This window comes from Cetorhinus maximus, chromosome 19 (genome assembly GCF_964194155.1).
Source record: "Cetorhinus maximus chromosome 19, sCetMax3.hap1.1, whole genome shotgun sequence".
NCBI lineage: Eukaryota > Metazoa > Chordata > Chondrichthyes > Lamniformes > Cetorhinidae > Cetorhinus > Cetorhinus maximus.
Window position 1 is genome coordinate 63,465,385 of NC_135897.1, and position 22,385 is coordinate 63,487,769.

The following is a 22,385-nucleotide window of genomic DNA, read 5'->3' on the forward strand; positions in this document are numbered from 1 at the left end:
GCCTGGCACACATCATCTGCTGCATCATATCAATGGTCCCAAAGCCCTCTGTTCAAAAACCTTCTGAATCTCTTCCCGCTTGAATGTTCAAGTGAGAATGCTTGGTCTCGATCCCTTTGTTCCCCATTCACGCCCATTGGAAACAATCTTTCACTATTTACCCACAGTAAAGTCCCCTGATTTCACTCACATGTTTACTGGCTGCTCTTCTCTCACTGTCTCTCCCACTCATCACATTGTTGTAATTGTGCTCACAGCTGTACAGGAAGTGCCCCCCCCCGTTCCTCAGTCTCCCTCTCTTCTCCCCTGCCCTCCACCCGAGCACCAATCCCCTGACCCGCCCCATCAGTCAAAGTGTCTACCCCGTATTACCCAAAAAGAGGTTGCCTAGTCTCCCTTTCCTCCAAGCTTCCATGCCTTGCTCTCCAAGACCCAATCTCTATCTCCCCATCCCCCTATATCCTTGGAACCCCAGTCTGCCCCATGCCCCAGTACCTGACTCTTCGTCCCCCGAGCCTGAGTACCCTGTCACTTAGATCATGTTCATCCTCATACTGCAATTCTCACTGCTCCGCCTCCATCAATCCCAACTAGACTCCTGTCTCTATCCACATCCCTGAATCCTGTCACCTCTGCATGTTGGCTCTTTGCAGTGCCAGGGGATGGCCCTCAAGTCAGACCTTCTATGAGTGGTAGGCAGTGACTTAATGGAGGGAAGTGTTGGGACAAGTACTTTGCTAAGATCAAGCCCCATTTGGGGGAACCCCAGGTGAGCTGGGAGGGTTGGCAACCCTCCACCTCCGTGAAGTACCATGGGAAATTTTCCTGTGCTAATAGCACTAAATAAATGCAATTGTTCTTAAAAGACTGGAAACTGTCTGAAAGTTTCACTCTTCAAATATCTAAAAGAAGTTAAAACAAAAGTAAAATACTGTGCGTGGTGGAAATACTCCGCAGGTTAGGCAGCCTCTGTGAAAAGAGGCCACAGTCTGTAACCCTACTGCCACTATCAGGTATTATTCCAAAGTGCAATGGAGACAGGGAAATTACCCTCTCCGCTTTGAAATGAAGGTCACAGCTGGTCAGTGTGTTTACCTGCAAGCAGGATCCAAGAATGCGGAGGGCGCTAGGACCCGTTCTGTTTCTGCTCGAAACTCTCCAGGTCTGATTGGCTGCACAGTTTCGGCCCCTTGCTTTTCACTCAAAGGCGATTGGCTACTTGACAATGGCAGAGCTACGGGTCGGCGAGAGGGTGGGGAGTAGTTTTGAGATTTTTCTGAGTGGGGGGTGGGGTGAATGGTAAAGAAGCGGCGGAGTGCAGGGCAGCTTCGTTCTCAGTTGGAGACAATAATCAGCCGTCGACCCGCGTAAAGCGGAGCGATTTGGTTTCAGATACTAGACGTTAAATGATTCCGATCCTGCGGCTCTCAGCCCCATCCCTCAGCCTTTCATTATGGCGGCGGCGTTGGTGAGTGAGTGGGGTCTGCGCTGGGCCAGGAGAAGCCTGAAACAGTGAGTGTCCAGAACGTTGGGGGAGGGGATGGTTCCAAATTCTACAGCTGCTATGCCCCAAATGTCCAGCTGGCCATGCCCCAGGTGTCTGGCTGCCCATGCCCCGGGTGTCCGGCTACCCATGCCCCGGGTGTCCAGCTGCCCATGCCCCGGGTGTCCGGCTGGCCATGCCCCAGGTGACCGGCTGCCCATGCCCCGGGTGTCCGGCTGCCCATGCACCGGGCGACCGGCTGCCCATGCCCCGGGTGTCCGGCTGCCCATGCCCCGGGTGTCCGGCTGCCCATGTCCCGAGCGTCCGGCTGGGCATGCCCCAAATGTCTAGCTGCCCATGCCCCAAATGTCTAGCTGCCCGTGCCCCGGGTGTCCAGCTGCCCATGCCCCGGGCATCTGGCTGCCCATGCCCCAGGTAGTTCCAGTGCCAGGTTCCAGATCCAGGTTGACCTTTTCTAAGCAGTTACCCTGCCACCACCAGTTTAGCGCCATGTTCTTTGCATGCATTCATTCATTTTCGGGTCTTGAAGATGCAGTTATTTATTAGTAATCTGGCCTGGCATTGAACCAAAGGAACAGAACTCTCTGGAGGAGATGGTCTCATTCCTGGAATTCCGTTCCTAACAGCACGATGGGTGTACCTCCACCACCACATAGACTGCAGCAGCTCAAGAAGGCAGCTCACCACCACCTTCACAATTAGGGATGGACAATAAATGCTGGCTTTGCCAGCCACGCCCATGTCCCTAGAACAAATTAAAAAAATCCACCTTGCCTCAGAATCTTTTGGGGCCTGATTGATATCTCACAGATTTAGTGTTGGTAATAAATCAAAACAACTTTGCACAATGAAGTTGTAGTGTGAATTAATTGTAGAGCAAGTGGACAGTGCCAAGTGGCTCTGTCTGCACTTTCACTGCCTGTGGTTGAGGGAGAAATGAAAAGTTTTAACTAGGTGTGTGCAAGCCTACTCATTTTCCTCTGACTACCTGGAAAGCTTCAACTGTTGGGGGAAAAAACTGTCAGCTGTTCTCTAAGAATGTGTTTACACTACAACGTTAGAATGGAAGTTTTAAAAGTTTGCTTTCCACTAGTTGCACTTTTCCTGTGATCCTTCAGTTGGTTTCTTACCCCATGCAAAATACCAGGTTAAGAAAATGTTGGCAAGGACACAAGGAGAATTCCCTTGCTTTCTTTGTACAGTGCCATGATCTCTTACATCCACCTAATTGGACAGATGGAATCTTGGTTTAACATTTCATCATAACAACAGCACCTCCAACAATGCAGCACTCTTTCAGTACTATGTTGAAATGTTAGCCTAGGCTTTGCAGTGGTAATGATGATGAACCTATCGGTATTTGCTGCCATTACTTCACTGAAACTGACAGCAACTCCTGGAATCTGCATATGCGTGGAATAACATGAAAATCCAAAAGCTGCTGTCAGTGATTCTGTGCTTCTCCAGAGAGTGCACTGTTGACTCCATGAGCTTATTAACCAGCAGTGAGAGTGCCACCACTGAGCCAAGATTGCACAGTTCAGGACGATTATTTATGTGGACTCCCTCTCACAAACTAGTTTTATGTTTTACAGTTTTTACATGTTTTATGAAGCAATCCTATGATTTATGTCAATAAAGGCAAAATAGTGCGGATGCTGGAAATCTGAAACAAAAACAAAAAATGCTGGAAAAACTCAGCAGGTCTGACAGCGTCTGTGGAGAGAGACAGATGGAGATAACATTTCGAGTCCGTATGACTCAGTCAGTCAGACCTGCTGAGTTTTTCCAGCATTTTTTGTTTTTGTCTATGATTTATGTCACCTGGTAGACCTGCTGTCTACAGGTTAGTTTTTAGCCCACTGACTTTCTAAAACGCGTTGTGCAAGATTTTTTCAAGCGTCTAGCTAAAAGGAAGTTGTTAATATGTTGCATTGAAATCTAAATAGTGTTGTAAATGAGGAATCTTTAGTTAATAGTAAATAATAACTCTAGATTTAGTATACTAGAAAATAGATTTTAAATTATGTAAATTAGTCTAATGGATTAATATTTGTGAAGGTGAAAGCATGCAAAAATATACTCTGAAAGAAGTCATCATTAATATACTTTTACTGTAACAGAACTTCATTCAAAATGAATAGAGTAAAGTAGAAAAACATACAACAATCAAATGTAGACTGTCATTTCTGTTCACTACTGAGCTCTGATGATATTTCTTTTTACATGACTGAAGAGCAGTGACATTAAAGAACCAGTTGTGAGTCAGGGGTCTGTTCTTTAATTATCTTAACCTTGTCCTGTCTCTAGCATGTTTGATATTGCATTCTAAAGAACGAGGTTGCATTATCCTGACCAAAAAGGGAGTTCTTCTTGTTGAGGCAGAGGGCAGGCTGAGATACTAAATGAGTACTTTGCATCTGCCTTCACCATGGAAGAGGATGCTGCCAATGTAGCAATAAAATAAAAGCTAGAAGAGCAATTGGGTAGGATAAAACTAGGTAGCGTGGAGGTGCTTAAAAGATTTGCAGTGCTCTGAGTATAAAAGCCAGTCGTTCCAGATGGAATTCATCCTCAGTTACTGAGAGAAGGAAGGGTGAAAATTGAGGAGGTTCTGGAGTCAGTCTTCCAATTCTATTTGGCTTTGGAGGTGATGCTAGAGGACTGGAGAATTGTAAATGTTGCACCCTAGTTTAAAAAAGCGGAGGCGGATAAATCAGGCAACTACAGGCCCATCAGTTTAACATTGGTGGTGGGGAAACCTTCAGAGACAACAATGCGGGACAAAATTAATTGGCATTCTGAAACATATGAATCACAGAATGGTTACAGCACAGAAAGAGGCCATTCGGCCCATTATGTCTGTGCCAGCTCTCTGCAAGAGCAACTCAGTTCATTCCATTCACCCACAACTCTGGCCTCCCGCCCCTCCCTGTTATCCTTGTAGCCTTGCAAACTTTTTCTTTTCAGATGTTTATTCATTTCGATTTTGAAAGCCACGATTGAAACACACTCATCAGTGCATTCCAGATCCTAACCATTCGCTATGTTTAAAAAAAAATCCCCATATCACCATTGTCTATAAATAATGGGATATTAAATGAAAGTCAGCAAGGTTTGTTAAAGGCATATCATGTTTGACTAACCTTATTGGGTTCTTTGGTGAAGTAACGGAGAAGGTTGAAGGTTGAGAAGGGTAGCGTAGTTGCATACATGGACTTTCAAAAGCTGTTTGATAAAGTACCGCATAATAGACTTGTTAGCAAAATAAAAGCTCATGGGATTAAAGAGACAGTGGCAACATGGGTGCAAAATTAACTAAGGGACAGAAAGCAGAGAGTAATGGTGATTGGTTATTTTTCAGATTACAGTGGCATTCCCTGGGGGTTGGTATTAGGACCACTGTTCTTTTTCATATATATTAATAATCTAGACTAGGGTGTCCAGGGAATAATTTCAAAGTTTTCAGGTGATACAAAACTTGGAAATATAGTAAACCAAGAGATAAATAGTAACAGCCTTCAGGGGGATGTAGACAGACTGATGAAATGAATAGACATATCGCAGATGAAATCTAACTTAGAGAATCGTGAAATGATATAATTTAGTAGGAAGCATGAGGAGAGGCAATATGAAAAAATACTTGCATTGATATAGCACTTCATCACAACCACTGAATGACTCAAAGCGCCGAACAGTGTTTTACTTTTGTTTTGGTTAAGAAGAGATTTGATAGAGGTGTTCAAAGTAATGAATGGTTTTGATAGAGTAAACAAAGAGAACGTTTTTCCAGTGGCAGCAAGGTCAGTAAGCAGAGGGCACAGATTTAAGGCAATTGACAAAAAAAAACCAAGCTGGGATGAGGAAACATTCTTTTACATGGCAAGTGATAGTGATCTGGAATGCATTGCCTGAAAGTGTGGTCTATGAGGTTCCTATAGTAGCATTCAAAAGAAAATTAGATAAATATTTGAAGGGGGAAAATACAGGGCTATGGGGAAAGAGCAGGGGTGTGGTTTGCTTTGCTGACTTTCTGGAGTACCTATACTTTGAACAATAGATAACAAGGGCAATGGTAAATTCAAGAAAGCTCATATTTCTCTGGGAGGTTCAGCTTAAACTGACTGCTTGTAAAAAGATCCAGCTTTCAAATTAATTTGAACTAGATTTGATAAAAAAAACATATCAATCTCTAACCATTTTTATGCTCTTAAAACTGTTGTTGCATGAGTAGTTCTGCTGCAATCCAGTAATTTTTCTAAATGGAGGTTTCTGTTAAGAAAATAAATAGTATTTGTATTGTTCCTCGTTAATTTTTTTTCCCTTTAAACTTCACAGGCAATGGCTTTGTACGCTGACTTTCTTAAGAAATGCTTCAACAGGTATTATTTTTTGTGTTATCAATGCTGGCTTCACTGATGCCTTTTGCCAAATTGTAATCATTATATAGTTTACATTTGTCACCCTGATTAGATACATTCAGTTTAGAATAAAAGCGAAAAACTGCGGATGCTGGAAATCCAAAACAAAAATAAAAATACCTGGAAAAACTCAGCAGGCCTGACGGCATCTGCGGAGAGGAACTTAGTTCTGCTGAAGAGTCATACGGACTCGAAACGTTAACTGTGTTCCTCTCCGCATTTGCTGTCAGACCTGCTGAGTTTTTCCAGGTATTTTTATTTTTGTTTTCATTCAGTTTAGAACATTGGTTTCCAAATATTGCAAAGAAGGGTTGATGCTCGGATCAGTGTCAGTGCACTGTAATATAATAAACGATCAGTGAGTTAAGGAGAGGTATTTGTTTATATACTATGCAAGCACTCCGTGCATTATTGAATAGATATTGTCCTCAGAATATTGAATAGGATTGTGCACTTCTGCTTGCAGAAGGAAGTCTCTTCAGGGCCAAAAATATTTCTGTTTAAGTAATTGCATTGGACCCTTATGAAAATCTGATAGCCGTGGACTCACCTGGCTGGTGTCTGCATCCTTTTTCATTCCTGCTTGCTGTCTAAAAGCTATCAATTTGCGAGTATCCAGTATAGCAGTTTGAAGTCTGATTTTGGAGGAATGCCCTATGTTAGAGCTTTTTCACAACATTTCTATTACTAGAGTGCATCTCTTTTGAAGAAAATCTACAGTGTCTATTTTGTCAACTAATGGATTTTCTGTTGCTCAGACTTCTGATTACAGTTGCCAATTCTGCAGTTTCTGACGCTGTGGAGCTGAGATGGGTTGAATCAGTATCTAACTTGAGATCTTGCCGCTCTTGTGACTCAGTATGATCAGTATAGCGTGCATCTATCCACTATTTAAAGTTCTTAAGCTTTCAAAGTTGTTTGTATGTATCATGTAACACCAGTATAACAGCCATGAGATCAGCCATTTCATTCCTGGATGGCAGCCCAAAGCTTGAATCAGCTGAGAACTGGTGGTGTATCAAGATTTCACCCTCTGTATTCTACCAAACAGCGAGGTATTCTTGGTGAAGGAAGGTTCATCATTTTAGTATAATATAAAAACAAAAACACTAGGAAGTATTCAGTGGGTCTGACAGCACTGTTCTAATGAAAGGTCACAGATCTGAAACATTAATTCTGTTTCTCTCCAAAAGATGCTGCCAGACTTACATTTCGCTCATTTTCTGCTTTAATTTTAGGTTTCCAGCATCCACAGTATCTTTTGTCATCATTTTATTATTCTGGAGGCAAAGTTTGTAATGGTTATAATCAGGATACTATTATTTTTCATGGAAATTATTTTATAGATTGTAGATGATTACTAAAAATGAACTAAGTTTAGAGGCTGATTTGCATCTTGTCACTTGTCATCACTCTTGAACATTTGGATACTGGAAAATATTATTAGTCCTTGGTAGTTAAAACTCGAACAGGAAGGAAAATGACCTTTTTCGTAATAGTTTTATATGGATTTGTTTTCTAAATGTTTGCTGTATATTTATGAATATATACAGCTGGCTCGCATAAAACCTAAATAGATTTTTAATTTGTTTTGCAGGCAGTTGCAGAATCGAAAAAATTCTTATTGCAAATCGGGGCGAGATTGCCTGCAGGGTAATGCGGACAGCGAAGAAGATGGGTGTTCGCTCCGTAGCTGTTTACAGTGAAGCAGACAAAAACTCCATGCATGTCACAATGGTATGCCATGATATAGGGGCGTTCATGATATGAAGATGTTTCAAACTATATATTGATTCTTTATGTGGATGGATCCAATGGTGTGATGTTATGTTTGCTCATTGGAGTAAATAATGCCAGTGCCGGGAGATAGGCGGAGGTAAAATTTAACTTCACTGGAGGCACGTGACAGGTTGGAATGAATCAGTCATCCATTATACCTTGAAGTCTATGGATAGTAAAATCAAATGGGGTGTATAACAAGCAGCTGATCCACCACTGACATTTGCAACCTCACGGGGAATGCATAGAATTATTTTCTTTTGTGCACAACTAATAGTTTTAGGCACTCCAAGTTCTGGTATTAACTATTGCATTCCACCTTTCTTGTTATTCCACCCTTTCATAAAAAAGGTCTCTATTTACTTTGGATATATAGAGTCTCTTGCCTGTGTGATCTGCCCTTGCATGATGTTTGCTGAGGGCTGTGTGTTATCTCTGGTGGCATGCTAAAGCGTATGGTAGTAACAGATACCAGTGCACAGGCGTTGGCATTGATTATATCATTCATACTTGTGTGAATCAGTTGGGAAAAAGAATATATTTTAGGGAATCATGTGTTCAAACCCCTTTTCTTCAGACTATTATTATTTCAAACTTAGGGTGTGAATTTTAATTCTCTTCTGTAACTGTGTCAATTAAGATCACTGTGAATATCCTAAATCCAAAAGTGGGAAAAACACTATTTTACAGATAGTGATCCCGCTACTCATGCTTTTGATTTTCCCCGTGTGTTTGGAGTGTAGAATGAGGGTCAAAAAAGCTATTCCATCAGAATAGTCATTTAGAATTTAATTTGCTCTGTGCATGAATGTCTCTTGATTCTACTAGTGTGATTAATGTTTGTTTCCAGTTCTAAATCTGTTTTCTTCACTTAAACTATGTGAAAAAGCTGAATATGTCAGTGGCTATTAGAAACGCTTAGGTATTAGATCAAATTTTTAAACATCTCAATCATCACCTTGTCTTTGTCCTCACTAAGGATGCAAAACTATGTTGGACCCTATGTTGAGTTCCAAAGAAGAGTCATATTGGATTTGAAACGTTAACTCTGTATTTCACTCCTCAGATGCTGCCAGATCTGCTGAGTTTTTCGAGCACTTTCTGTTTTTATTTCCAATCTTCAGCATCTGTAGTATTTTGCTTTTATTATTATGTTGGACCCTTATGTGTGCTCATCTTGGAGATTATTATTTCCTAATTCTCTTTTTGTACGATATGATGCTTTTTCATTTGAAGCAAACGAAACTGTGAAGAAATCAAAATCTTAGAAAGCTGCAGTAGATGTAATTCATTTGAAGACAATATTTTTGCTGTATAGAAAATTGGAAATTGTCCTTGATCCCTTGAACAATAGCTCACATGGATTGACCATATGTAATTTCTATATTAATAATGCTTTTGTTAGAAAGCAAGTGTAGCTACCTTCTACCTTGCCAGCATGTTTTGTCACCAAGAGTGATGACACAGAAATTGTTGCTTTAATGTGTTTGGCCAAGTCAAAAACAATTGTAACTATTAGGTTCAAATTTACCATAGGGAAACATTTTCCCCCTGTCGGAGGGGATGTGCGGGTGGGAGGGTTCCCGATCGGCGCCCTATGCGGGCGGGGGGAATTCCCTGAGCTGGGAGTACGCTCTTTCGCGCATGTGCGCAAAAGAGTGCATAGATCTCCCTGAGGCAAAGTGCTGCCTCAGGGAGATCGGCTCAGATTTGAAACTTCAAATAAAGATGAGAAAAAAATTTCACTGCCATGTCCCCTGATGTGACACTGTCACATGAGCTGGGGCATGTCCAAAACTTATTTTATTCCTGAGATTTTTAAATCACTCATGAAACCTCATCCCGCCTGTGGATGAGGTTTCATGCTTTTTCAGTAGCCCGCCAGGGCTCCCGGCCTGTCCGCCAACCTCAATGTTGGACGGGCAAGCCCATTAATGATTTCAATTAGTTTTTTAATGGCCTTAATAGGCCGTTGACAGGTCGGAGTCGGCTGCACGCCCGCCGACCTGAAAATCTAAATGACACGGGGTGACGTTGAGATGCCCCGCCCCCGCTCGGCAAACAGAAGATTCTGCCCATAGATATTTTCATTGTGTACTGATCCTTTCTCATTCATCAGGCTGATGAAGCTTACCACATCGGACCAGCAGCCTCCCAGCAGAGCTACCTAAATGTGGAGAAGATCATTCAGGTAGCTAAAGCAGCGGCAGCACAGGTAATTTTTTTGAATAACTTTGTAATTCTAGTTCTGGTTAAAACTGAGGTGCAAGTGTGAAGTTCTCTTTTGCCTTGCTTTGGGCAGCATTACAAATAATAGGAACTCCTGCCACATCAGTTTGTCTCATAGGCCTGAGTGACTTTCCACACACTGACCAGGCGAGACAACCCCATCAAATTGAACCATGAGTCTTTGTAATACAGTATATATGATTTATAATAGATCATTGAACTACTGTATAAATTGAAATTACCTTTTTTCATTTTTGTGTGTGATAAATTCATGCACTGTGGAAAAATATATTTCACAGCCAGTGATGATGTACTGGATTTATTCCTCATGAAAATGGAGTCAAAAATTCACACACACGTGCATTTCTGATAAATTAGGGCTAGTGCTCGTTATGGTGCTTATACTGCATGATTTTTTTTCTGTTTAATTTAGTCTTTTTTGGGGATAGGCTACATCTGGATTTTTCAGTACACAATGCTTTACCGTGTTTGCTTAAGTTTAGAAGGTTGAGGGGCGATTTATTTGACATGTTTAAAATTATTTCACTGGGTAGAAGGAGGTTATTTCCCCTAGATGGGGGAACCCAAAACAAGAGGGCATAATCCTAAAATTAGAGCTAGACCATTCAGGAAGCACTTTCTCATGCAGAGGTTAGTGGAAATTTGGAATTCTTTTCCCCAAAAAGCTGTCACTGCTGGGTCATTTGAAATTTGAGTGACAATTTATTAGGTAAAGGCACTAAGGGATGTGGAGCAAAAGCGTATGACAGTTTTGAGGTACAGATAATCTGTGAGCTAATTGGGAGGGGTGGAAGAGCTCGAGGGGTTGAACTTCTGTTCCTATCAATCTCTTGGTATTGGTGACATCGATTGTGATTGGTTGATAACCTTGAGGCATAACTCAAGTTCATAAATTCTCATACATATAAGATGCCTTTTCAGTTAGCACTTCACATTCCATTTTCACTTTGTACTAAATTGTGTTCTTAAAAGCATCACTCACTTTTTGTAAGTTTATCAATTTAAGTACTGAATCCTAACACAGCTTTGGTGTTGTGATCCGTTGTTTTTGTTTCGTGGTTTATCACTTGCAGGCCATCCACCCAGGCTACGGATTCCTTTCAGAGAACACAGAGTTTGCAGAACGATGTAAAAGGGAGGGCATCGTTTTTATTGGACCTCCTTCCTCAGCCATCAGAGATATGGGCATCAAAAGGTAATAGACTAACCTGTGGTTTGCACTTGTTGTGTAAGAAATTAATACAGTCACCTGTAGAGAAGTAGCAGTGGTGCAGATTTAATAAATATTGTCATGAACCGTAAAGAGTTTCCATGGCACTGCCTAATGCCTTTGATTTATTTGTGAGGCTAAATAGTTGTTAGAGGTCATTAGCATACGAATCGCCGTGCCATGGAGTAAGTGATAGCATACATGTGCCTAATTCACACGGTGATTGCACTAAATGGAAGAAAGTGGAGGATTTCATTCTCCTGTGCTTCTAGGAGATGAGCTTAGAAAGCTATACAAAGGTATCTGAATGGTTCAGATACCTATGCTTTATTATAAAATTTGGACATCATATTTTGACAGGGTAATAAGGTGTGTTTACATTTGTTTTCTGGAGGACTAATTAGTGATTTTTTTTTAATATACTGTCCTTTGTAGCAGACAGAATGAGTGCACCATGGGGAGGGAGGCATTGATCCCAACCCAGGTTTGTTATGATGTTATCCAAAAACTCGCAAAAATTCTATTGAAATTAAAGTAACTTACACTGCCACGCATGGGTAATCAACTTTCTATTTCATGCTGTTTTACTATATTTTTTGACATGAAGTTGAGATATGTCTGTGCTGCAGAATTAAACAGCACCGGCTGCACACTACAATCATGCAAATAAGCGGGTCGCACAAAATTTGCATGTTTCCTGCATCGGAAAGAATAAGCACAGCTTAATCGCACATCACGAGCCACATGCACCTTCTCAAGCCTTCAATTTTTTCCCCATATTCCCTATATCTATAAGAGCGCCACCTAGTGTAGTAGTTTATAATGTTCCAAATGAGCACTCGGATGGAAATTGGCAACTTAATTGCCAATTTGTACATCTTTGTGCTGTGGGTGGATAGTCACTTGATGCCAAAAATAATTTTTCATGGAGCCCTAGCATCCAAAAGATGACTTTTTTTCATTGCTTTCGCTATAGGATGGAGTCAGATCAAGGTTATAGAACTGAACTGAAAGGCGCAGATGGTTAGAGGTTTAATTTCAGGAACTTAGCTCTAAATCCAGACCAGGCTGTACCGAATATGTTGGAGGGGCAGATGGAAGAAAAAGTCCCACTGATGTAGTAAGATTGCTCTTATTAGATTTAGTCTGAGGGATGGTGGTGGGGCAGAATTGGAACTTTTTGGCCCTGCCAGGCCCTGAGAGTGCGCAGTACTGATACTGGGTGCCTGAACTGAGACGCATTCCATTCTCAAGCATTAAGGTCTCTCACCCTGAATGTGCACAAAAAATTAACAAAATGAAGAAAGAGTTGAAAGGACAATTTGAGCTGGGGCTTCCATCCTGCCCTACCCAGCGCTCTTCATTGCAAAAACATTTTGTAGCAAGTAAATTGCATACAGGTTGTTTAAGATTACGTCCACATTAGAAAGCATTGAGAAACCTGTAAGTGTAATGTATTTGCATTTGCCTTTTAAAAATTTTTATTCAGCACATCGAAGGCCATAATGTCAGCTGCAGGAGTGCCTGTCGTTGAAGGTTACCACGGTGATGAACAATCTGATCAACAATTAATGGTGGAGGCCAGTAGAATTGGTTATCCTGTGATGATAAAAGCAGTTCGGGGTGGAGGTGGCAAGGTAAGACATTGTCAACTTGCATTAATAAAATAGGTGAGGTATTATTTTAGGTTTCATTACTTACCTATATAGGATGCAGATGCTGATAGCACAATAAATTCACAGGCTGTTTTCTGGAAATTCAATAGATAAGTTATTATAGGAAATAATATTTGGATATAAGAAAATCTATTTTGATCAAATTTATTGTAGGCTTATTATTCCCATTCAGCATAAACCATATCTTTGGGGAAAAATTGGATTAGATACAGAAGTACATAAAAAGGTAGAAATTGGTCTTTATTTCTGGTGTAAAATGGGTGCAGTGATGACTAATTTAGCAGTGTGATGGTCAGCAACTCATCTCATCGGGCCACAGCTAAACTCATCGGGGTCTTTTTTCAAATGTTCCCGCTGGCTGCGTAAAGCAGGTGATAGACCCCAATGTCATTGGTGTGTAGATAGGCTGCTGTTCATGGGCCTCTTACTGTCAAAGTTGGGACAAAATTCCCAGATTCTTTACATCAGTAAATTATCCCACACTCAAAATGAGATTTAGATAAAATTTTCACCTGGTTAGATTTATGACAGGCTAGAAGTGAAGTGTTACACATGGAAGTAAAAGTGGAGGATGTAATATATGGCATTGAACCCCCAGAGGGGACAGGCTGAAAAAAAAATCTGGGGATGAGAGTAGACTCAGTACTTTTAACGGTGTCCAGTTGTTGAAGAGCACAAATGGAATTCCAGATATATTGCACAGTTAATAAGAGCACTCTAAGCTAGTCATCCTGAAGCTGAATATTATATTCAATTCTGGTCATTGAGGCACTAAAGAAACATCCAAAACAGTGCAGCGAAATACTGATCTCTAATGTGGAAAGGGTGAGTTAGAAAAGGAAAAGTTAGAAAAATTTCAACTTAGCAGCCTTGAACAGAGGCATAGGAGATACTAAATGCGGCAGAAGAGGTTAGTCTGGAGCACCGTTTTGAGTTAAATTGGAACCACAGGATAACAAAACATGGAGCAGAATTTTATGGGCCCCAGCCAAAGGATTTGCAGGTGGCGGTGGTGGGGGTTGAGGGGGTGGGGGGAGGGGGGTGGGGGGTGGGCTCTAAAGTTCCTGGGTGGCCTTCCCACCATCTATCCACCTGCCTCTCACCTTTCTGAAATTTTACAGGGGGCAGGCGAGATCTAGGACAGCCTGTCTGCCCTCGTGCCAATTGAAACCCTTGAGTGGCCAATTAATGACCACAATTAAAGGCCACAATTTTGAGGCTGGTGGGAGGAAGTCAAGGATGGGGAGGAGTGGGGAAGCCCAGCAGGTAACCCTGCTCGGGTCTCAGTGGGAAGGGTTGGGGGGTGCGGGGTGCCTCTCTCACTGTCTCCCTTTCCTGATCGGGAGTCCTTCCATTCAAGGACTGCCTCCCCCACCCTCCCTGAGTGCTCCCTCCCCCATGACCTTTCTATCACAACCCCCATCCCCTCTCCCTGTGCACAGTTTAGAGGGAATATTGGTGGAGATACAGCATTACAGATCTTTACCCCTATTTCTCCTCCTTGATTCCTGGAAACAGATGTGCCAGGGACAATAGGCCAAGGAAAATTGGGCTCTACGTACAACGCTGTATATCTGTAGCGTTATGGTATTAATTGCATGTTTGTGTTTATAGTTTCTGGGAAAATCACATGCCACTAAAGTATCATGTTGTGCGGAGGCCGCATATCAAAGAATACAGGACACCCTGCAAGATTGCAACATCTTCCAATGTTAATAGAGAAATTTAGTTTTTAGAAAACTTTAGAATAAGTATGGCTTTAATTTTATGTGGAAACCTGAAACTACACCTCATTGCTGGTTGTATTAGACAGATTCATATTTTGAATGTATTTCTTCTGTACCTGTGCTTAGGGTATGCGCATTGCTCAAACAGAGGCCGATTTCCTTGAACAGCTGGAATCTGCACGAAGAGAAGCAAGGAAGTCCTTCAATGATGACGTTATGTTGATAGAAAAGTTCGTAGACAATCCAAGGTATGGGGCTTCCAATCTGAAATTATGCACTTATTTTTTGTCTTTTTTGAACTAAATTTCATAATTCTGAATGACATGAATTATCCAGTGCTATGCAAGTTCATTAGTTTAAATATTACCTGCATACTATTAGTTACCATTCTTCTAAAAATGGTGCAGAATAAAATTTGCTGAATGCAACCATCATCGACTGCTAATAACTAATATAAGATTTAGTGAGAAGAACAGTGAGATATGCCTAACCGTGCAGCTTCTTTCAAGTTCTGATGGCTTAATAGGCTTTTGTTTTTTGTTTTAGACATGTAGAAGTGCAAGTGTTTGGAGACCAGTATGGCAATGCTGTTTATTTGTTTGAGAGAGACTGCAGCGTACAAAGAAGACATCAAAAAATTATTGAAGAGGCACCTGGGGTAAATGATTTCAACATAAGGAAATTTGCACCCAGGCAGTTTAAATATAATAGGCAGGAGGCCCCACTTGATTATGCTGGGTTTTTTTTTCTCACTGCAATTCGCCCAAAGACCACCAAACCAGCATAAAATTTGCAAAGTTTTAAGTGCAGGTTATGTTCAGCACAAATCGAGTTTCCACAATCTTTTGCACTCGAAGTTGGACCCCCACTCAAAACTAAACACAGCCCCAGACTGAATTAATCACCAAAGGGAGTTTCCATAAATTGCATCCATTTAAAGGGCTTTCCAGGAGGCTGTAAAAATTAAGTACTTTTTTGGGTGCAAGGATACGAATAGTCATGTTTTAAAAACTTTTAGTATATATTTTTTGAATTTACCAAGAAACTGGCACCTATGCACCATGGTAACTAGTAAATGGTTTGATATAATTTTAAAGCTGTTTTCAGTTGTTAAAATTGGGTGGTAAGCTAAACACTCTGTTTGAACTGCTTATTTTTTTTATGATAAAACCATTTTTTGCATCCGGATTCACTGATTGTATCCAAGTCGAAAGCATGTCCCAACATGTATTTTAGCATTTCTTTAGCATGTAGTTAAGATCCTGATGATGCACTACAATTGTATTTTCTTTAATACAAGTTTTATAAATAACATACATGATCCAGGTGCACGTTGAATGGCCCTATCCTCTGCTTTGTGGATCCTATAAGAAATCCTTTTGCACCCAACATATGGAATTCAGGAGTGAGACAACCCCTATATACAATCCCTACCTTATAGCTAGTGCTCATGCAATTTTCCCTTTAAATGTGTTAGATGGGTTATACTTCAAAGTGTTACAATTAAGGCCTGTTAATCACCCTGTCTCTGGCTCACTGCACAAGTTCTCCTGCACTAAAGAAATACATGTGAGTCACTGCTGGCACTCAATGCATTATAATTCTGACCCACTCGCTTTTCTCTGGTGCAATGTACATCATAGGTATGGTATAATTTCCGTGCGAATCTCATGCATGAGAAACATGCTACAGAGTGGTTGGGGTATTGTGAAATGTGGGGTACAAGTTTGCGAATAGACATCCAAGTAGTGAGTGAATTGGGGGAAACCAGTTGCTTGTTCTGTGGAGGGTGGAGAGATGGGAGGTATGACCAGCTTGGTTCACTCAGACAGACCTCCCAGCAACCAGTTAAAGAATGAGCTTAATGGAGGCACAGGATTGGCCATGATTGTCATGGAAAAATTGGGGTAGGGAAGAACAGTATAGCCTAAGAAGAGCTACACCCTCAAAAACAATTTGTAAAGACTGAAAAAGTTAGTCTTGTAATTTGGTTTGGAATACAGAGAGGTTTTTTGTGCATAGAAATAATTATTTAAAAAATCACTATGTCCTTATTGGGATTCAGATGTTTCTATATCTCAAAAGTAATTTATAACAAAGCTTTTTTTAAATTCACTCCTAATGGCAGCATTGCTGGAAAGGTCAGTATTTATTGTCTATCCCTACTTGCACTGAGAAGGTGGAGGTGGACCTTCCTCTTGAATTGTTCAGTGGTTTGATACATCTTGGTGGCTTGCTCAGCCACGTCAAAGGCAGCTAACAGTCAACTATATTGGTGTGAGACTGAAGTGACCAAAAGGCCAAACCTAAAGGTCATTAGTGAACCAGTTGGATTTTTGCAACTTTTACTGAGAGCACCTTTTTAATTTATTTCCAGATTTCTTCTTAAAATGGATTTAGATTTTCAAGCTGCCATGGTGGGGTTTGAACTTGTGTTGTCCAGATTATTAGGTTATGATTCTGAACTACTCATCCAATAGCATAGCCACTACACTGCCATACCTACATTTAAATTATGATAAACTAAAATGTAAAGCAATTTTTTTTTTTATCTTTTAAGCATCCGGCGGATACAACATGTAAATAATTTTTCTTGGATTTGCTCCTTTACAATTGTAGCCTGGAATTAGCCCTGAGGTGAGGAGAAGACTTGGCGAAGCTGCAGTCCAAGCTGCTAAAGCTGTTAATTATGTAGGAGCTGGTAAGTAAGCACTCGCCACTAATAAAAGGATTGGATCCTCATTGATTTAAAGAAGTCTAAAGTCTTCAGGGGTGTCATCGAGAGCCAGAAAGATGGTGTAGGCAGCCTGCTCCCGAAACATTGCAGATACCATTCTGGATCAGCTGCCGAAAGGCAAAAGGCAGAAGTGATTCTGTGGAAACTTCTAATTTGATGTTCTTCTGTTTATAGGAGCGCGGTGCAAATAGGAGCTGAGCAGGGAAGAACGTGACCAACAACAAACCTCTTGCATTTGTATAGTGCTTTAAACGTAATAAAACATCTAAAAGTGCTTCACAGTTTGACTGTTGCCAAACAAATTTTGACACCGAGCCACAAAAGGAAATATTAGAGCCGATGACCAAAAAGCTTGGTCAAAGAGGTATGTTTAAAGGAGTGACTGAAGGGAGGAAAGAGAAGCAGAGAGGTTTAGGAAGGGAATTCCAAAACTTAGGGACTAGTCAGCTGAAAGCAAGGACAGCAGTGGTGGAGCAAATAAATAGGGCATGTGCAAGGGGCTAGAATTGAAGAGCGCAGATATCTCAAAGGTTGTAGGGCAGGAGGTGATTAAGGGTACAAATACAAGAATGGGAATTTTAAAGTCAAGGTATTGCCAGTCTAGGAGGTCAGCAAGCACAGGGGTGAATGGAACTTGGTGTGAATGAGGATGCAGGCAGCAGGGTTTTGGATGAACTCAAATTTATGGAGGTAGGAAGATAGGAGACCAGCCAGAATAGCATTGGAATGGTCGTCTATAGGGAGCAAAGGCATGGATGAGAGTTTCAGCAGCAGATGAACAGAGGTAGGGACAGAATCAGATTATTATAGAGGTGGACGTTAGTGGTCTTGGTAATGGAACAAAAACAGAAAATGCTGGAAATACCGAGCAGGTCTGCAGCATCTACGGAGCTAGAAACAGAGTTACTGTGCAGAAATTTTCTAAAAAGGTCAAACTCCCGACAGTGGCCAGAAATACATGTTGGCAACACGTACGCCTGGCCGGCCAGCGGGACTTCTCCCTTAATTTTATGGGACGGCAGCTCATGAACAAGCTGCTGCTGAGTTTGCTGTCCAGTTTAGGATGGCCGCCGGCCCAATCAGAGGACTAGCAGCCTCAGCAGAGCTACCAGAAATGGTGGCCACTGTTGAGGAAGATGGGCCCTGCAGCCTACACCAAGTAGGACCAAGAAAATCTTTTTAAAAATTACATTGCTAGAGGGGAACCTGTCAATCACTGGGGCCTTGGGGGTTGCCTTCCCTGCCTGCGGCTTCCTCTTTGAATAAAAAAAATTCTTAAAAATGCTTCCTCCCCTCTCAGGTTGCCAAGGTCACCTGCATTCAGCTGATGGCATCCCTACCCGGCAGGAGGGGGTCTATTTACCATCGGCAAATTGCTGACAGCCTGGTAAAATGGCCCTTATTGGGCATTTCAATATTTAAATTTGCTTCTCACTTCCTTGTAGTGGGAAACCTGTTGGAGGCCAGTTCCACTGTTGGTAGAATTCCCTAACGGTGAGAAATGGTCAGGGGGAGCCAATCGACACGGCTCACCCTGATTTTACCCTCCCCGTTGCCATGTTCCTGATTCGTGCGGGCCAGTAAAATCCTCCCCAACGTTCCAGGTCAATGAACGTTTATCATGAAGATCTTGGTAATGATGCAGGTATGAAGCTCACCTTGGGGTCAAATACACCATCAAAGTTGTGAATGTTCAGGCTGATCCTCAAACAGTTGCTAGGGAGATTGTTGCAATTATGCGGTTAATAAGAGTATTATGTATTAGATCTGTATCTTGTGGTTTATAAAGCTATTGTATTTTGGGACTATAGTTTTAAATTTAGGGTAAATGAAGGGGGTCATGTGACCTGTTCTACAGTCTACCTGACAGTAAGCCTGAGTGGTTTGACTGTTAGAGATCTAAGAGGATTCAGTGGTTTACCCAGAGGAACATGCAAGGTATTTTAACCATATTCTCAGAGTATGCCATGAGTAGGTCCTGAGCCTTCCAAAATCCCAGAAAGATGTTATAGGTATTGTATTGTAAACAGTTGTGTTGTAAACTATCCATTTACTTCTAAGATGAAAGGGAATGGGATCAAGCATAACTAGTTAGCATTTCTACTTAAATATAAAGCTAATGTGTTTCATGTTGCCATGGGGAAGAGAGCAAAGGAAACCATTTTTGAGATTAGGTTACAGGCTTCCCTACAAACCCATCAATATCTCAGACAGACAGTATTTTTTTGTCTTGTGTGGTCTGAAGCCATCTGTGAGGCAGAGAGATCAAGAGATAGAAGCAGCAAGTCCTGCAGCTGAAGCAGAGAAAATGCTGACTCTATTGTTCACTACACAGAACATGGGTGGGAGCTGATGCTTAGATTGAAGATTGAGTTTGTGAGGATTTCAAGGAGGCAGTAAGATTCACCTAGAGGAAAGGAATCTAAAGTGTAATCCTCACAGTAAAGTCACTTCTGGGCTTAGAAGTTAGCCAGCTGGGAAAGTGAAAAGGAAGCAAGCCATCAGGAGCTGAGGATAATTTTAGACTGGCTCCTGGAGGATGAAGTGTCCACATAAGGGATAGTGTAATGTATAACCGTAGCGGGAGATTTTCGGTCATGTCAAAAGTTAAATGGGGTATCTCTTTTCTGTACTTTAAAATATAAATTGCCTACAAAAAGAAAATAGTGTGTAGTCAATAAGGTTTTTTAGCTGTTTGTCATAGTAAAAGTTTTAAAATATGAGCTCTTGACGTGTCATTCTTTCAGCTTCCAGTATGATTCTCATATCATCTCTGAGGAAGGGAACTTTGGCCTGTATTTTGCAGTTTACAGTGAAGCTAAAGTGCTCACTGCTGACCCCGAAGAGCCTTGGTGAGAGATCCAGCGAATCCTGTGGCGAGAACTTTAACTCTCTCAATGTGAAATTGTTAACTGGAAGTTTGAATTTCTCTTTAAAATTTATCGATCTGTATGGAGATCATATCAAGATGGATGGAGATAGTAGCTAGGGAACAGAGTTCGAAGCCAGGGCTGAAGACTGTGGCTTCTATATTCCCAGTATTTAATTGGAAGAAATTTAGGCTTATCTGGTACTGGCTTTTGGAAAATCAGTATGATAAATTAGGGAGAGTGGAGTGGCTGAGAGGGGTGATAGCGAGATAGAGCTGAGTGTTGTCAATGTACATGTGGAATCTGACATTTTTTTCAGATGATGTTGCCTAACAGCAGCATGTAAATGAGAAATAGGAGGGGGCCAAAGTTAGATCCTTGTAGGACACCAGCGTAAATGGTGCCGCAGTGGGAAGAAGCCATTGCAGATGATTCTCTGGCTAGTGTTGGATAGATAAGAGTGGAACCAGGTATGTGCAGTCCTGCCCAACTGGAAGACAGAGGAGAGGCTTTGGAGGAGGAACGGGTGGTCAACCATCTCTGAACCTACTGGCAGGTCAGGAAGGATAAGTAGGGATAGTTTGCCACAGTCTTAGTCACTTAGAATGTGAATTGTGACTTTGATAATGGCCCTTTCACTACTGTGGCAGGGGCAGAAACCTAATTAGAGTGATTTAAACATGTGATGGGGGTAATGGCCAGGCTGAAAGCGAGTGTAATGGTTTTAAGAGAGAAACGTGACAGGTGGACAGAATCTGCATTACACATTTGTGCTTCAATGTGCTCTACTCCTTGGGTTTTCCAATAATACAAAATGACAAATGATGTCAGGATACCAATGCTGGCCTTGCATCATTCTCCCCAGCACCCAGATTGCCTACTTCCACTTCCATAATATTGCCCATGTTCGCCACTACCTCAGCTGAAATCCTCAACCGTGTATTTTGTTACCTCCAGACCAGATTATTCCACTGTTCTCCTGGCCAGTTTCCCACCTTCCAACCTCTGTAAACTTTAACTCAACCAAATCTGTGCTGCCGTATCCTAACTTGCACCATGTTCCATGACTCACTGACCTACATTGGCTCCCAGTCAGGCAACATGTTGAATTTAAAATTTTCATTCTTGTCATCAAATTCCTCCATGGCCTCACCCGTCCCTATCTCTATTCTTTTCTCCAGTACTGCAACCCTCCAATATCTCCATGCTTCTCCAATTCTGAACTCTTATGCATCCCCAGTTTCCCGTGCTCCATGTTGAGAGCTGTGTCTTCAGCTGCCTAGACCATAAGTTTAGGATTTCCCTGCTTGAAATGCCTGAGATATTCTGCTACCTTAAAGACACTATATAAATGCAAGTTGTTGTTGTGTCACTTGCATTTTTTATATCAGGTTGATAGGAAAAGCTTGGTATATAAACTTTGCTATAGAATTGTCTGTTCTCATTCAGTTAAGCTTCTATGACAGTATAAAAATACCATAAATAAGAGCACCTGATTCAGAGAGGAAGCTAAGTCATCCAGGCTGGGTAAGCTGGTGAACCAAATGAGTTTAAATATTAGTAACTAGCTCCTAAAAAAAAAAATCAGGTTAAGTAAATAGATAAATTTGACACACACATTTTTCATTAATTAGAAATTTTAACTTAACGCCTGACATTATGAAGCCCAGTTGATCAAGAATTGGAATATTGTTTCCAAATCTTGGGAGGATCTTCCCGTACTTTCTTGCACTCCTGGACAGGATACATGGAAAGCCTGATCTTCTGGTGGCCAGTCCCTCTTTCATTTTTGGCATCCAAGTTAGCTCTCCATAAAAATTGTCCTGTTGTCTTAAAAGATACTGTTATGGTCAATTTCTCTGAACTTTCTTGCTCACACAAATACGCTATTGGGTATAATTTTGTGCCTTGCATCCCTAGTTTTTTTGAAAATACATTTCAGGACACATTTTTCTACTTTAATTCATTCCTTCCCAAGACCGCAAAACTGGAATCCTTACTTCCTTCAGTCTTTCATTGCATTGGTTTTTTAAAGCTCCATATCATTTGCAGATGTCATTTAATCACCAATTTCGAATGTATTTTGTTTTCCCCTATACTCTTTTCAAAAGAAAGTATGTGGTGTTATGCATGGCCACCTGACCTTGCCTTGATTTCACAACAATAATAATTCTTTTAATTAATGGGAAGTCATTGGCATTGAAAATATCT

General features: G+C 41.3%; 1 protein-coding gene across 2 annotated transcripts in view; it reads left to right on the top strand.

The window, feature by feature from the left end:
* Nucleotides 1-1,276: 1,276 nt before the first annotated feature.
* The window catches only part of mccc1 (methylcrotonyl-CoA carboxylase subunit), a 44,795-nt gene continuing 23,686 nt past the window's right edge, over nucleotides 1,277-22,385 (top strand). For both annotated transcript variants that reach the window (XM_078563951.1, XM_078563952.1), the window contains exons 1-9: nucleotides 1,277-1,512; nucleotides 5,843-5,886; nucleotides 7,523-7,662; nucleotides 9,824-9,919; nucleotides 11,028-11,149; nucleotides 12,654-12,801; nucleotides 14,694-14,815; nucleotides 15,114-15,225; nucleotides 17,187-17,268. In XM_078563951.1, coding sequence (XP_078420077.1) covers nucleotides 1,454-1,512; nucleotides 5,843-5,886; nucleotides 7,523-7,662; nucleotides 9,824-9,919; nucleotides 11,028-11,149; nucleotides 12,654-12,801; nucleotides 14,694-14,815; nucleotides 15,114-15,225; nucleotides 17,187-17,268 — 925 coding nt within the window. In that variant the 5' untranslated portion in view covers nucleotides 1,277-1,453. The remainder of the gene's footprint in view (nucleotides 1,513-5,842; nucleotides 5,887-7,522; nucleotides 7,663-9,823; nucleotides 9,920-11,027; nucleotides 11,150-12,653; nucleotides 12,802-14,693; nucleotides 14,816-15,113; nucleotides 15,226-17,186; nucleotides 17,269-22,385) is intronic.